This window comes from Vidua macroura, chromosome 2, assembly GCF_024509145.1.
Source record: "Vidua macroura isolate BioBank_ID:100142 chromosome 2, ASM2450914v1, whole genome shotgun sequence".
NCBI classification, from domain to species: domain Eukaryota; kingdom Metazoa; phylum Chordata; class Aves; order Passeriformes; family Viduidae; genus Vidua; species Vidua macroura.
In genome coordinates, this window is record NC_071572.1 from 15179993 (window position 1) to 15196971 (window position 16979).

The window sequence follows — 16979 nt, forward strand, 5'->3', positions numbered from 1 at the left end:
CCTGCTTATCTTTTGTGAGAAGTGTAAATTTCCCTACTAGGTATGGCTGTCCTGGAGTTTGTTGTCAGGGGTTCCCCTGTCAGGGGAATGTGGGCTGAGGGCAGTAATGGCATGAATGATATGTAGAATTTTCTTGAGGTTGAGAGGCCTTAATAGCTCACATGAGGTACTGGCTGTTCCTCTGAGCTTATCAAGCGTGCTGCTGTTTTTTTCCTTAACTTGTTTTGCAGCTATGAAAACTGTTTCTGTGTGTTTTGTAAAATACAAATTCTGAGTTCTGGTGGTTACTTTTCATGGTAAATGTTTGTTTTAGAAGTTTGTGGATACATCTGCATTAGCAATATTCTTGGGAAAAAAAAAAAAACAAAACAAACAAAAAACCCAACAGAATAACCAAAACCATAAAAACAAGCAAGCAAAAGCCCAAAGCCAGAATCAGCTGCTTGCTGAGAATGAGACTGGAGGATGCAGGTGTCTGTCTAGGGCTTCTGTGGGATCGGGGATGTCATGGGAGGGCAGGTTCTGTGCAGCTCGCACCGGCAGTTGGGTGTGAAGGGGCGCGGGCGCAGAAAGCGTTTCCACCAGCGGAGGGCAGCAGGGACCGCCGGCAGGGCTGAGCCGGGGGAGCCTGGCTGGCTCCAGAGCCGGGAGTTCTCGGGCCAGTGTCCCTGCTCCTTTGCCCTTGGTAGGAGAATACAGATTGCTATGGAATTCTGTGCGGTTTGAGCTTGGACTACGAATTTGTTGATTGTCCTAAGAAAACTAACTTATAAGCTGTCACTTTGCATTTGTGGTACAGATGTTAGAATAAGCTAGTTTAAAACACAGGGTGTTGATATGATGTGGCTTTAGATATTAATTGTTCTCACTCTCTCTCTCACACATCAGGAGCCAGCAAAGCTGCAGTCTTTCAAAGTTACAAACATCTCAAGTTGATGGTTTCCAAAAGCCTATGAGGTTCATTAAGCCACCTTTCAGGAAATTTATTGGGAGACCTCATCTGGTAAGCCTAAATCTAGAAATAGTAGCTCCTGCACTGTTGATGTATAATTCATGTTTTGTTGCATTGTCTGTGCTGAAGTAAATTTAACAATCTGTGATGTCTTGCCCTTTTAAATTTTGACTGAGGATTTTTTATCTTCTGTCTGTGCTCAACTATAAAACCACTCATAATTTCACAGTTCTAGTGCAAGAGTAGTTCCTCGGGTATTTTTTGAAGCAGAGATTAATACATCTGAACTAAAACCACTTTGATACCACTTCTTTGCTTTTCATAAAAGTTTGTGTCTAATATCACATTTCTTCCACATAATGGTGTAATTACCTGAATGATAAAATAGAAGGCCTTGTTATTGAGCACATAATCTGAGCTAATGTTAAGTAGTTTGAGAAAAAGAATACTCTCCTGCATTCTAGCTGTCAGTGGTAGGAAGGGAAGGCCTGAATCTTGTGTAGGTGTTATTGTTACTGAAACAGTGTTTCTTTTCTCTTCATTATGATAGAAGTTCTGAAAAGCACTTATTTTAAATAAAAATGAGGAGCAAATCACAGAAATAACAAGAAACACCTGAAAAATGTTCCTGAGGATGAAATGTTAAACAATGGAATATCACATCTCTTAAATATTGCATTTATGAAACCTAGTTTTGGACAATTATTCTTTAGGCTATCTTTCTGCAGTGTACTTCAATACTGAAGCAAGCAAGACAATAATATTAGGTCCAGTAGAAATAAATTTGTCTCCTGTGGAAAGTTTCTTCTAAAGAATTGTAATCAATTTCAGGTGTTTGTGCTTGTATAACCTGGGGAATTGGTGAGACCAGGAAAGCTTTTTTAATGTGTGCAGTATAATTCTAAACCACTTTTTTTTTTTTTTTTTTTTTTTTTTTTTTTTTTTTTTTTTTTTTTTTTTTTTTTTTTTTCTGATGGCTGCAAAAGAAGGAGAAGACTAACATAAGTTGTCATTCTTTTATTATCCTGTGGAGAGGGTTCCAGGAGCCCATGTAACTTCTGAGGTCCATCAAAAGTAACTTTATGTAGTCAGCTCTCAAATGTATCTGCTTTGCAGATACAAAATGCCTCCTTCAGTGTAAAGGAACACAAGTTTTTAATGGTAAAAAACGTAACTTACTCAAGGCTAAGATTCAAGTCTCCCAAAGCAAATAGCAATGGCTCATTAAGTAACTGCACTGGATCTGGCTGAGCTGGAGTTCACTTTCCCATAGCAGCCCTCACAGTGCTGTGCTTTGCATTGGTGGCCAGAAAGGTGCTGGTAGCACCTCAGTGTTTGGCTGCTGCTGGGCAGGGCTCCACAGCGGCAGAGGTGCCTCTTCCACTTTCCACCCCACACCCTGAAGGCTGGGTGTGGGCAAGGTCTTGAGAGGGGACATAGGCAGGACAGCTGATCCAAACTGACCATATGACCTCATCTGCTCAGCCAAGAGAAAGGAAATAATAATAATAAAAGCTCAAAGGAAGGAAGAAGAGTGTGGGATGTAATTGGTTATTGTGACATTTGTCTTCGGGAGCAGCCACTGTGCGCTGAAACCTGGCTTCCTGGGAAGTGGCTGGATATCGCCTGCTGGTGGGAAGTAGAGAAGAAATCTTATGTTTTCCTTTGCTTTTATGAGCAGTCTTTGCTTTTGCTTTATTAAACTGCCTTTTTCTCAGCCCTGCTGATGAGGTGAATGATAGAGCTGCTTAGTGGGTACCTGATATGCAGCCAAGGTCTACCCAACACAGTAATACTGTAATTACAAATAAAAAGGAGGTTGATTTGAAAAAGACACTGAGTTATTTCTAAATGTGATGAAGATTCAGGAAGATTGCATTTTCATATTTAATAATGAGCTGCAAACATGCAGCTTTTAGGAAGTCTTGCACTGCAGTAAGGAGTAATTCCTTTGAAACAACAGTGGGTGTGAAAGCATAGGTATTAAAAATGCAAGACATCCTAAAGAAAGAATGGCTCTTCATGGTCAGCCTTACAGAAGCTGGTTTGCAGACAAGTAGAAAAATCAAAAACTCTAGTTAAATAATCAAAATACTCTATTTGTGATGTTAATATTCAGTAATTGGGGGTTGAGCTTAAACTTGAGAAAAACTTAGGCCTGAAAGGTACAATTGTGTATCTTGATTGTAAGATTTGTCCATTTAGCCTTGTACCCTACTGACAAAAGGAGGCTAGCTAGAGTGAAGTAGAAAATCAGAACAAGTATACATGTGTATTCCCCCTCCTTCCTTTTTTCTTTTCGTTTTACTCTTTTTATGTTTTCCATTGTTTTCTTTTGAAGCCTCTGGTTTAAGAAGTTCTTAAAAAGTGGTTTGCTGTACCTTTGTATCAAGTAGTTCCAATGTTAATATTTCTGTGAATATACTTTAGTCTTAAGGAAGGTGGGGATGGGGAGGGCTGTATCCAGAGTTAATTAAGGCAAGTTTTATTTTAATTCCTAGAGGTTTATTTTGAACTATAATGGGGAATTTTTCTATTTTTTTTTCATCTTGCTGGATTCCCAGCTTAAAGGAACAGTGTACTTCAGCTAAGAGCTTCCTGATTTAATTGTCTTGTATGTAGAAAGTTAATTTGATTTTGTGGAGAGTCTTTATTTTCTTAGAATAAGAAGGGAACTGGGAAGTTCCTAGCTTTTTCTTGGAAAAGCCATTTTGATCTCGCCTCATAAAATTTTTCTTCTTCTCTTTTTGTTCTCTGAATCCTTTCTTGTCAAGGCATTGTAAGAAGCTGAATAGTTGACTTGTAGGCAATAACATAGTCTAAAAAAAAAAAAGAAAGCCAACTTAAATCCTAGTTAAAAGTTATCTTGGATTCTAACATAATTCCATTATATTCATAGCCCCCTCTCTCCCCTCACCATTATTAACAGTTTTACCAGAAAGGTTTGGTAGTTTGTTAGAGGACAGAAATTCTGGGAACAGCAAAGCATGCATTTGCATTTATTATTAAAGGTTAGTATATATTAAATAATTCAGGAGAGTTATCTTTTTAGGTTCTTTTTAAAATGTATTTCAAGCTGATAAAATTTCCTTAATGAAAACAGAGTTCAACAGCATTGGAATGCTTCTGTGATTATTCAAGAATGGACCATAAACAAACAAATTTATTTAATTGCTTAGAGTTCATTAACATGTTCATTCTGTCTGCATAGAGGACTTCAATGTCGTAGGTGCAAGTATATGCCAATGCTCTGTAAATATTGGTAGTCATATGCAATGGTGGACGAGAATGACATCCTCTAGAAGTAGCTGTCTCAGGGAAAGTTGGAAAAGAGCCAAAATGTGCAGGTAGGTCAGTGGCTGAGGGAGTGCTCTGTTTTAGGCAGCCACAGCTATTTGATTGGAGCTGTTCAGTGTGTTTACACTACAATTTCAATACTAGTTGTCTGTGTGACTTACTTTGGAAATTGTGCTTGTGTGGCAGGCAGTTCTCAAATGCTCCCTTGAAATAAGGAGTTAAAAGTAGCATTTTCTAAGGACCTCAATGTGCTACACCTTGTTTGCTTGCTGTGGAGGTGTGTCTGTGCTACACTTGAGGGGGTGATGGCCATGTGCTAGCCAGGAGGTCCGGAGAAACAATCCTGTTGCCCTTGTTCCTGATGCAAGCCCTGACTGCTGTAGCAGCCTCTCTGCTCTACTTGATGCATGCAAGTCGAGGCATCTGTTCTGGGAGGGGAGGGAGGGATGGAGAACCTTAGCTGTGTTGTCAGCTGCTTAGATCTCTCCAAGAGGATGACATTCCAGGAGGATGGTCTGTATCATCTTTAGCTTCTGTGGGCTCTGCTGTCCCTTCAGCCAGCCTGGACTGCAGGCCCAATGCTCCTGTTACTCCTGTTCCTTCAAAGAGTGTCATTGTGTCAAACACTACAAGACTGAATGTGTCGCAATATTTGTTAGTATAACCTGAACAATTTATATTTTTTTCTTGAATAATTTAATAACCTGAAGCTATAACTCTTTTCCTACTAGAATTCTTACTATGCTTCAAAATCAAGTGACACTTACCCCCACAGATGTATTAGAGGACACCTTGAAAATGCAGGACCCCTCAGAAGGCACTTTAAGGTACAGATCAGCTTTTATAAGATGTTTGTTATATAAAATGGTGGTTGAACCTGTTGAATTTTGTAACAGGAGACACGCTTTTGAAGGTATTAAATGCCATGAAAAATAGTGTTATCAAAGCCTAATTGTTTCTGTTGGAATAATGGGAGGTTTAGCTTTTATTAGGTGAGAGGGCTGGCAGTGGATTGAGCAGGGTTATCCAGTGTTGTATGCAGGCAGTTGAAATAAATAGGTTACTGCAGAGTCAGGAATAAGAAATGCAGGAATTGCACAATGACTAGAAAACTCATCTATCCAAAACCCAAGCTGCTGAGCTTTTTTCCTTCACGTGACAGAAGCCTAAGCTTTTTCTAAAGACTGGAAGACATGAGTTGTGTTACTTTCAAAACTGTATTACTCTTATTTCATTAACCCATTCATGTAGGGATTTCTGGGGAAATAATGTCTTGTGAATACCCTGCGTACTGGTAGCTATGCATTAAAAAATAATTGGAAGAAGTGAGGTTTTATTCTTGGGGCCTCAAGAGGGTAAAGAGATGGGCAACTCTGCTTCTTTTTCAGGTAGAGCAGTGGCCAACTAATGCCTTTTAATTGTAAAATGTATCCTGGGTTCAGCAGAAAAACAAAACATTTCCTTTTCTGCTGACAGTGGCATGCTCTGCGTGAGTCCAGTTAGAGTTGTTGATGTGAGCAAAGTATAAATCAAATCTAAAAGAACTTATACTAATTTTCTACCTTGAAATTGTCCCTACGTTTTTAACATGCATTCTTAAGAGTAAAGTAATACGCAGAATAGATAGTCACCTTTTCTGTTTTGTAGATAGTGAAGTACAGTTTTAATGGCTAATTAGCAGTCATTTTTGGATTAAACTTTGAAAGGTGGGGAAGTATAGATGTGGGTTGTGGGTTTTTTCTCCCCCTTCTTCCCCCCGCCACCCTCACCCCAAACATAACAGCTGTTGGATAAAAAGACTTTCTCCAATTTAGGTGTGCTTTGCCAGCCAACTGTAGATAGCTAAGCTAACACCAACAAAACCTGCTGTCTTTATTCTGCTGGAGAAAGTCTTTTTCTAAGTTACAAAGTTCAGAGTGTTCAAAGCCTGATACAACTATTTCAACACCTAAAAAGATCGTAGCTTGTTATTCTGTATCCCCTCTGTATTGTCAGCCTCCAGGTGATGGAGGGATCTAGCACTGGTTGCTGGATCCCTGGGGCAGTGTTGGTGGTTGATGCTCCTTTCATTTACATCATTCTGCCGTTTTGCTGATTCTACAAGCAGGAAAGCGTCCATTTAAGTTGACACCTCACGTATATATGAATATTGCAGTACCCAGTGATCTGTCCCATGATGCTTTAATATTTATAGGGAAAATGGCATATGCACTTGTATTGCAGTTTGCTTATGTGTATAGCACTTTTATCATTGCCATGGAAACAGTGATGTTGATTTGACTTAATTTCTTTAAATTTTTACGTTTCAATTCCTTTTGCACAACAGAGTTTTCTTGCTGTGCTGATGGTGAAATAGAAGTGACTTGACTATCTTCTACACTCAGGACTTTGTTGGCTAATTATTTAAAAGAACAACAACATACAAAGAAACAAAAACCTCACAAAAACCCCCATATAGAATTCCATTCTCTGTCTTCCTCTCTCCCCACCTCCCAGAAAAATCAAGCCCCACACAATTTTTTCTTGATACATAAAATAGGGGCATTTAAATTAAATAAGCAAAAAGTGATAACTACTCAAGAGTATTTAAAAAAAAAAACATATGGTCTGCACTATGTTAGACTTTTTGGGAAAAGAAAAAACTGCTGTTCTAAAATACTTTATAACCGATCTGGGGAAGTCTTAAAAAATTTAAAAGGTCTTTTTTGTAATGACCCTTTATCATGAATCACTAAGTCAGCCTTTAAGCAAGTAAATGCAAGCTGATCTTTAAAACTAAACTGTGTTCACTGCTTAAAAAAAGTTCAGTGTATTATTGGCTATGGTGGGTTCACCTCTGCCAGCAGTATAGCACCACACAGCTGCTGCCACCCTCCACTCAGCTCCCTTCCTCTCCCAGGAGGATGGGATGGAAAATATGGAGAGCAAAAGTGAGAGAACTCATGAGTTGAGATGAAGACAGTTTTAAGCAGTGAAGAAAAAAGTGATGCAAAGGCAGTCACTTACCATCTGTCTCAAGGTGACTGATGCCCAGCTGGTCCCCAAGCAATGGCTCCCTGCTCCAAGACCCCCTTCCCTCAATTTCTATTGCATAGGGGATCATATGGTGTATAACATCCCTGTGCTCAGCTTGGGCCACCTGTCATGGCTGTGTCCCCTCCCAGCTTCTTGCCCACCCTGGTCCTTGCTAAGCAGCAGAGTAAGGAAAGAGAAAGTGTTGCTGCTGTGCAGGTACTGCTGGGCAATAGCCAAAACTGGTGTGTTACCAGTGCAGTTTTAGTCACAAATCCAAAACTCAGCACCATGCATACTGCTGTGAAGAAAATTAACTCCATCCCTTCCACACTCAGTGCAGCCATACAGATTTGCTCATATACCCTTATTTTAGAGCTTCAAGCTCCTAGGGATTGTCACTAGCCTTATTTATAAAACAGTCCCAATGTAAACCTGGATGTCACTTCAGCAGACTCTTTTCTTATTTCCAGACCAGAAGTTAATGATGTTTTCCCACATAATTTAGATTATCTTGTTTTGCTATAAGCTGTGTGTGACTGAGGTGCCTATTTGCCAAATGCATGTATAATCTGTTAGCTTTGTCTACAACTGATGCTGTTCTACATTACTATTACTGCTGTGTCCTTCCCTCCCCGCTTACAGAACATGTAGATGCGTGAGTTGAAATGTCTAAGCTGTTTGTAAGGCAATTTTCAATACCTTGAACCTTTTGCCCATCCTTTGCTTGTTCTAGTCCTTTGTTTATTGTCATACAATTGCAGTGGCAGACCACCAAGGCCTCATTTCTAGTCACTGAAGTCAAGGGAACCATAGCAGGAGTGGGGAAATGGGAACTTCTAATGCTGTGTTCAGGGCATTAATCCAGCATTAAAAGTGCCCTTCAGTTTTCCCTGTGACAGGCATATACCCATGTAATACAACCTAGTGCAAGGAAGTTCTTTGTGCCTGCACTTTGATACTCTCCAGGAAAGCGGTGGGCATTGAATGGGCTCTTGCAAGTGTCCTCCATCAGAGTAACCCTGGGGGAATGATGGGGCCAGATTCTCACTTGTCTCCTGCAAAGTAGCTGGGTAAAATTATTTGTGAAATAACAGAACTTCTGCATTTGCATAAAGAAACAACTGTTCTGTACAGTTCTTTCTTTATTGTTCACCAGCCACACAGTGGAAAGCACAGTGGAAAAAGTGGTACTAAAGTTATTGCAACCTCAGAGCATGTGATTTTTTTTTAATGTGATCCTTACTCTGTCAAAAGGAGACATTTCACCAAAGAAGTTTTGTTATGCTCAAGAAGGGCTATTTCTGTGAGATATTTTGGTTTTTTTTTTCCCTACCCTTCAAAGGTGTTTGTAAAAGATGAGAAGAATTTATATGGCCAGAATGTTTTCACTGGTTTTAGATGAAAACCAATTGTTTAAATTTGGAGTGACTGTTGGAAAACTTAAAATGACAGTGTTGGAAAACTATGGAAAATTATGACAAATAAGGTTTTTATTACTCTAAAGATTTTTACTGCCTATTTTATTGGAGATCTGAGTGCCTAGGAATGAAAATATTTTTCAAACTTTAGCTGCTGTGATCAGTGTTGATCTTGCTGTATCCTTTCTGTTTTTATAATGCCTTTCACCTTTAAGTCTTCTGATACCTCTGTGGCCTCTGCTCCTAGTCCCACACTAGGTTGGTTTGCAGTTTTCCACTGTGGAGGTATCAAAGGCATAGAAAATGCCCGTGTGTTCAGACTGTCAGACATTAAAGCTCTAGGGAAAACATGTACTGACTTGTGTTACTGTGACACTTTAGACTCCATGTGTGCCTGCTGCAGGCTTGGCATCATTGAATTTGGTAGTGGCAGTGAAGTGTTGTCTGAAAGTTTTTTGTTGATGTAGTATGCCTCATTAACGGTTGAAAAAAATGTTAAAATGTTGTACAATATTTTTTTTCTACAAGGAAGATAATTTCAGATGTTTTAAGCAGCAAATGCAATACATCAGTTCTTTGAGCCTTGTGGTCTGAGGAATAATACACGGACGTAAAGGAAGAGGGTCTGCACTTGCAAATGCATGCTTCTGTCATTGAGTACTGGAAGTTTTACATCTGTATAGCTGCAAATACCAACTTTTGAGTTTTGGTGCCCTCATTTTGCACACTTTTTTTTTTTTCCTTTCCCCACCCTTACAGAGCAACTTTGCAGATGGCCGTTTGCAATCCCATTATAAATCAGGCTTAGTGCAGAAGGGTTTATATATTCAGGCTAAGTACCAGCGGTTACGTTCTGTTGGTGTAAGGGGATTTGCCACTAATAAATTCAGAGATGGATTTTTGAGGAAAGAAAAGGTAAGTTGGATTAATTTATTTTTCACTAACCCATTTGTAAAATATGCATATTTGTAAGATCCATTTCGATTTTTAAATCTCCATGGAATGACTTGGATGGGATTTTCCGGGATATTGGCTCTTTGTACTTGACTGTGCACTCCTGTTTCCTCCCTGTTTATTCTATGGAAACTTGCTGAAACTTGCTTTGTGTAACTGCAAATCAAAGCTGCCCTCTGAAATTCTGTGGTTGCTTCTGTTTCAGTATTTTTTCCTCGAACTCAGCTGATCTCTCTTCCTACTGACAGGACCAGAAATTGTCCCTTTGTGGAACAAAATATTCTGTCCTGTTTAATCTAAGAGAAGGATATTAATAATTTTTAATACATCTGTGTGCTTCTCCTTTTTGTTATGTTACCATAATTATGTGCTTTAAAGTATTTACTGGGTTACTGCTCTGAACAAAACTTCCTGCACAATATAATGTCATGTGTAAAATGGTTTGATAAGCTTAAACTTTGACTTGCAGAGTGTATGGGCCAAAAATAATCTTGAACTGCAGAAGAATTTTTGAACCATATAAAATGTTGCAGTTTTTGTGAGAATCGGTAGTTAAAATGTACTAAATCCTTTATTAGAATTGATCAAAGTAGTATGAAGTTACTTGTGACATCAGGGAATTGGATTATATGACCTAGACAGCCCCTTGCAGTTCTGTGCTCTGAGTTTTTGTTTTGTAACTCTGTGTCCATCCAGCTCCAAGTAAATACACGTGAATAAATAAGCATTTGTAGTTGGATTAGAGTTTAGCTCTTGGAGCACAGAAGCGCCTTAAAGCACAGGTTCTTACGGCTGTTTGCAAAATTCCTCAAGTGTACAGCCCAGTGGGCAGAAGGAAAACCCCCCAAAACCCCTTAAGGAAACACACCCCTTAAGAAAACAAACCAAAACAAAAAAACCACCAAACAAACTATCAAAAAAACCCCAACCATCAGAAGACCTAGCACTTGAAACAAGGTAAAGAGATCACTTACTACTGAAGTATTTGGGCAAACATCTCTTATATATTCTCTTCTCTGAGAAGAGAAGCATTATCTTTGAAGGCTAAATTGAATTGGAATTAGTGGGAAATAGGAGAAAGATATCCCCCCCAATTATAACCTTATAAAATATGTATAGCAATGTTACAATTTTGTTGTAGTGAGGTATTCCTAATAATTTCCAGTGTTCTTCTGTAATTGGCTGTTAAGATTCTTGTCTGGAACCTATAAAGCATACTTAAAACATTCTGGCTACTAGATATTATTTGAATCAGAGAATCATCAGTGACTACTGAATTCTTTTTTACACCTGATGAATTTGAGTGTGTCTGAGTTAAAGTAAAATAAATCCTGAAGAATAAGTATGACAACCATTGTCTTAACAGCATACTGTTTGCTGGTTGGCTATTTCCTAAAAACCAAAACTGTTCCTGAAATTGTAGCATTTTGACTATTGTAATGATAAAACTTGTCGAGATCTGTTGAATAGGTCTGAACATCTCTATTTCACTTTATTTCATTTGAAGTAATAATGCTGTGTATGTTTAAGGTACAGTCTTTGTAATTGTGCTGTTTGAGTCCATAATTGAAAGAATCTTGCATTTTACATACAGAACTTAGGAAGGTTTGGAGGGTTTTTCTGGTGTTACAACTGACAGTAATGATTTTTTTTCCTCTGTGTAGGGAAATCTAAATATTGCAACAGAAACCTGAACTGAGCTGAGATTCTGAAGTTGAAACAGATATCACAGCAAAAGGAGCATCTGTTCAGTTTTTGACAACTTTCTCAAGACTTAAAAAAGGATAAAGGAACTAATGCTGTAACTTTCTTGATTAAAAAATAACTTTATTTTGAATGCTGCAGAACTTTTTTACAATTTTAATAATTGCTTTTAAAGTACAGTATTCAATTGAAACATCATATTATGTACCTTTAGTTCTGTTTGCATACCTGTCTCAAGTAAGGAAGTCATTGAAGGGAGTCTTATTTATTGAATACTTCTCTAAGTATGATGTTACAGATGGAACTTGAGTTGTTCTACCCAGAGGTTTATATGTTGAAAGTTTATTGCTAATGTAATAATAAAAAGGAAAAAAAAAAGTGCCTGAATTGTTTGGTAATAGCACATTAGCTCAGGATTTTCCAGTTAATGACCTTTTAGGTTGTGCAATAGATTTTACACCTCTGTTCAGTCATTTCCATAAAACAGTATTTTGTATTACTTTGGATTAATAATACACTTGGATTTCTGATGTGTATATACATTTGTAAATTGTCAGAATGTCGGGACAACTTTCAGCATTTGATTAAAATTAATGGTAACAGGCAGTTATGTAAAGTACTGTAGCAGTAGCTTATAACTGCACTGAAAGCATGCTTGGGTTTGTTAGAAGATTAGTTGGTCTGTATTCAAGATTATTCTGTCTCATTATATTTTGGTGTATGAGATTCTTGACCAAGCCACATGTTCTCTAATCTTTTTCATCATAAATGATTTGGTGATTTTGTGAATTCTAAAATTGGAGCCTGAAGTATTAAATAACAAGAAAAACAAAAAGAGTAAGTTTTTGAAAGCATGTCTTCTAACAAAGAAATTGTTGATAATTGAAACTGCTTTAAATGCAGATAGCCGATGATTTTGTTTGGAATGATTCTCTGAAGTTTACCATACTGCAGTATTGTTAGGCTGTGTGCAAAACTCAAATAGCCACACCTGTTTCATAAGAAGCTATAAACAGTATTGTGTTTATTTCCTGTTTATAGCCTTTGCCTTAATTCATTATCTGTAGTAGGGTTGTGTGTATGTATTGCAGATTTATTCGGACTTCTTATTGACAGTAAATTAAAGATGCATAGCATGTAGTCTTAAGAAATGTTCTTTTTCAAGAAAAATGTTAATTCACAATATCCTCAATACATGCAGGCAGATGTATTTCCATATGGAATGCAGGCTAGTCTCTGTTGTGGCTGGTAGACCAGAATTCCAGTTCTGGGTTAGAGGTATGTTCACGGAAAAGGAAATTTGGTTTTTTGGGTGGAAAGCCAGGATGTGATTTCTGCATGCTTTTTTGTAATGTTTTTTTCCACAATGCCTTCAGTAGAGAAAGTGTTTGAAAATGTAATTATGGTTCAGAACAGCTACAATTACTATGACTTGAGCTCTTCAGTTTCATGGGTGTTCTGCTTAGCGTTCATAGGGAATAAGGCATGGTCATTCAATGATAAGAGATGGTTTGTTTCTAAAACACAGGTTTTCCATTTAAATAACAATCATTAATAATTTAACTGTTTTTTCAGTAACTTTAACATGCAAAGACAAAATGGGAATTGGAAGGAAAGGAACTCCCTGTACATATAGAGGCAGGCAACCTTCTGCAGATAAGAAAGTGGTTTTTTACTTAATGCTGTCAGTGATTAATCTGGCAGAGTCATCCTGTGTAGATTTACTGGGAGATAAAAATAAGGAACTGAAACAACAGGTTAAATGAGTCATCCTAAAGCAAATGTGGAGTTGCAGTTCTGATCAGGCTGTTGGCAGGGGAGCGCAGCACATGTCCTGCCAGGAGGGGCAGATTTACCCTGAAGCTAACAAGTCCTTCACACTGCTCTGAATATGCACTGTAAAAGATGTGAGAAATGAAACCATATATGATACAGTACAAACTACTGAGGCTGTGTTGTCTTATTCAACAGGATACTACTGTGTCTGTAAGTTTCCTGCAGTGTTCTTATTAAATTCTGGAAGAGAACTCTTTGTTGAGTAAATGGGAATACATGAAGAAACTTCTGACATGGTAGTTTTGTTAACACTGTTTGGAAGTAATGCTGGAGTATTCAGACTTCAGTCAGTTAATGCTGCTTTAACCAGGTTTCAACATGTGACTGACTCCTGATTTTGTGCTTTATTTTATCTATGCATGATTAGATATCTCTAATTTGTTTTGTCCTTTACAGTTTAGCTTTGTGTTTATTTCTACAACAGTATTGCAAAGAAGTTTGTGGGGTTTTTGACTTGTTTGCTGACTTTGGTTCCCACCCCAACCCATGGTCCTAAGATGAATGTCATATGAAATGTAGTCACTGTTTCAGTTGGTTTATCTTTTGTATGATCCCATTTACTCAAATCACATTCTTTACCGATAATTTTACTTAAATAATTTTGGATTCTGTCATGATAAAACCTCTTGTATTCTAAAAAAATGCACACAGAAATAATGAATTTTATAGAAATTCATGGTTTAGATGCTAGAAGCATCTACTCTATGATAAGACATTGCTATGTAGATTTATCTTTGTGAATTACAGAGACTTGTGTGTATATATTCATACCCAATTGAGCTTGTTTATTGTTTCAGCACAGGAAATTCTGTTATACTGGAATACAATGTTTAGTTGAGGGCAGTGTATTGAAGTTGCTGTTTGGGTTGTGAAGGCACAAGGAAAAGGGTTAAGTAGAAGAAAGGTCAATTTACTTGAATAACCTGGTGCCTTTCGGTATTGTGACTGCATTGTAGAAAACACATGTACAAAGACTTAAGTATGTTGCAATCTTTCTAGTGAGAGCATGGACTGTTAACAGTTCTTGTTAAAACAACTGTTTACTTTAAATAGGTGTGTAAGCCTCTGTAGTAAAACAGTGACTCTTTCATTAGTAAAGTCTGTCACTGTTAGCATTGGAAGGGCAAATTAAAAATGTGATTGTCTTAAGAGCTTTCTAGCTTTCTGGTTTATACTTTGAAAATACAAATGTGAATTGCCTTTGTTTTGTTTAGCTTGAAGTGGCTGTTAAATGCTGTCATTTTCAGTTGTTCACATGTGAAATTTTATTTTTAATTGCTATCCAAAAATGTAATGGATTTAATATGACTAGAGTCTTCCTTTTAAGTGTCTGAAATACTAAGTTGCTATGATGTTAGCATTTATATAGCTGATCCATTTAAGTTCTGCATAAATTTATTAGAATACTTCTTTTAAATTTTTGATGATTGAGTTCACAAGGTTACCAAAATTCTGGGGACAGTAAGAAGCAACACATTGCAAGATTTCTAAGCCTGCCTTAACTAATAATTACATGTTTGAAATAATTTTACCTGATGGATGTAGATGGTCTTGAGACCTGAACATAGCTGTCTCAACTCAGGTAACTAATAGCAGAGGATAGTAGTAAGTCCAGCTGATCAATCACCTGCTGCATGTTTACCTGCTCCCATCTTCCCTAAGGCCCCAGGCTGAAATGCTGAGTTTTATTTAGATGAACTTAGTTGCTTAAAAACAGAACCAAACCCCAAGATTACGCTTTTGTGGCATTAAAGGCAAAGTTCTCAAAACTTGCTTGTTATGCATCAGAAAGTCATTTTCTGTCATGTCTGTGAAATGGAAAATGAGAGTCGCTTGAAGAAGGTGATAAAAGATCATAACAAAGAGAGAGACTGATTTCTCAGTATTCACCTTAGAAGACTGTAAATAGAGGGATTTCTTAAATTTCCTTTTCCTTGCTTTCGTAAAGGAAGGCTTTTCCCATACTGTGTTGAAACCCACTTCTTGCCTTTCTTTAAGCATCTGAACAGCAATCTACAAATTTCTTTATGGGAGAGCCCTCTAAAAGACCGACTTCAGACTTGCATCCAGACCTGCATCCTTGCATCATTTCAGAATGAATCTGAAAAAATGATGTTTCTGCATGTAACTCTGACTCTTGACAGACTTCATTCCATTGCTGCAGAATTTGAGGATAAGAAGTTCTTCAGCCTCCTTACGAAGGAAAGAATAAAAGCCATTTCAAGATCATTGAAAGCCTCCTTGTGACACTTGATTCCCTAACAGACCTTAAGGATAGCCATGAACATTTAAGTGTGTTCTGTTTTGAGCTTTGTGAACATTATTTTTTCAGTGTCAAGATCAGAGAAAACTGTTGTCATAACACCTTCCCCTTCCTTCCATGCCTGGTGGTTTTTTGTTGGAGGGATTTTGAGTAGGTATTTAGACACATGGTTTAATAGTGTGCCACTTTTAGTGCAGTTTTCTTCTGTTCACTGTTCATTGCTCTGAATTTTGTCTAAGTAGTCTGAATCTCATGTTGTCTTTTTAATATTTCATTTTCTGTAAATAATGTAGTAGATGGCTTTCATTTTGTGACTGGCTTCTCACATCATTAGGATTGAGGGGAGGAGGCAGTGGAAACAGTTGTTGTTCGAGTATGTTCTTCAAGGAATAAAAAATTGTTTTGTTTTAAGAATAGCAGGAATTTTTTACTCCCAGTTGAATGAGGGGAACTAATGTCCACTTCTAAGGAATAGATTGTTGATGTTATTTATACTGTAGTTTTTCAAGGACTGTCTGATGTGTCTATGTGTACATATGTGTGCACATGGAAACACACAGTTAGAGAAGCCTTTAATTATTTGTAAGTGTGGATAAGAAATGACATTTTTAAACTACTGAAGCTGGAGTTAAATGCAAATGCATTTTAAGTCTGTAGTCTTTGAGTCCACGACGGTGCTTTTGACAATGTTACTCCATATCGAAAAGCCTCGTTCATAAGGATATATAGTAAGATGTAGGTATGTTTATATGTATGTTTAACATAGTTTATATAAAATAAATGTAAATTTTGTTTCTACAGACAATAAATGTTTTCATGAAATTTTTACTTATAAATAATTCAGTTATTTGATTCAGTAGTTATTAATGTTACCTATACTTTATCTTTAATACTAGCTTTTTTTTTTTTTTTTTTTTTTAATCTGCATTTCTCCTCTGCTGCTCTTGTAGGTTTTTTCCCAAGGGTATTTACCTGTGGGAAGACGTGCCTGTGCAGAAGCCTCCCCACCCTCCTTCCATGCCTTTCTGTCCAGGCATGTTGCTGATACGTGCACACTGTTACTGTTGCAGGGGTTTCGCATCTTCCTGCAGTACGAACGGTCCGCGCTCCTGTGCGACGCTGCTCTTTTTAGAGCAACACTACCCCAAAGGCACTCTTCATCTGCCCTATTTGTCTTTTCTTCCTTTCTTCCTCCCCTGCTCCTCAACCCAAACCTGCAGCGGTGTGTGCGGGGAAGGCGGGCCAGGCAGAGACGAGGGTCGCCTGCGGCGCCGCCGGTGCATTTCCCAGTCGCTCTGAAAGCAGAGCCCCGGGGGCAGGGCAGGGCCGGGCACGGCTGCCTGGGCCCGTGCGCGGACGGGGCAGGTGCGGGGCAGGAATGCCCGGTTAGGTGCGTGTCCCGCCGCCCGGGAGCGCTCTCCATCCTCCCCCAGCGCCCAGCGAGGACGCGCCCCGTCCCCTCCCTGTGCCTGAGGAGTCCTGCCCCGAGAGGGAGGGAGCCACCCCGCTCCCCGCCGAGGCTCCGCTCTCCGCCGACCCT

The 16979-nt window shown here is 38.4% G+C and overlaps 1 protein-coding gene across 6 annotated transcripts in view; it reads left to right on the forward strand.

The window, feature by feature from the left end:
- BCLAF3 (BCLAF1 and THRAP3 family member 3) overlaps positions 1-16267 on the forward strand; it is a 33805-nt gene extending 17538 nt beyond the window's left edge. For 3 of the 6 annotated variants that reach the window (XM_053970866.1, XM_053970865.1, XM_053970867.1), the window contains exons 9-12: positions 889-1003; positions 4981-5076; positions 9442-9597; positions 11301-16267. In XM_053970866.1, coding sequence (XP_053826841.1) covers positions 889-1003; positions 4981-5076; positions 9442-9597; positions 11301-11330 — 397 coding nt within the window. In that variant the 3' untranslated portion in view covers positions 11331-16267. The remainder of the gene's footprint in view (positions 1-888; positions 1004-4980; positions 5077-9441; positions 9598-11300) is intronic. The other 3 variants (XM_053970869.1, XM_053970868.1, XM_053970870.1) reach the window with 3 other exon arrangements.
- Positions 16268-16979: the final 712 nt, after the last annotated feature.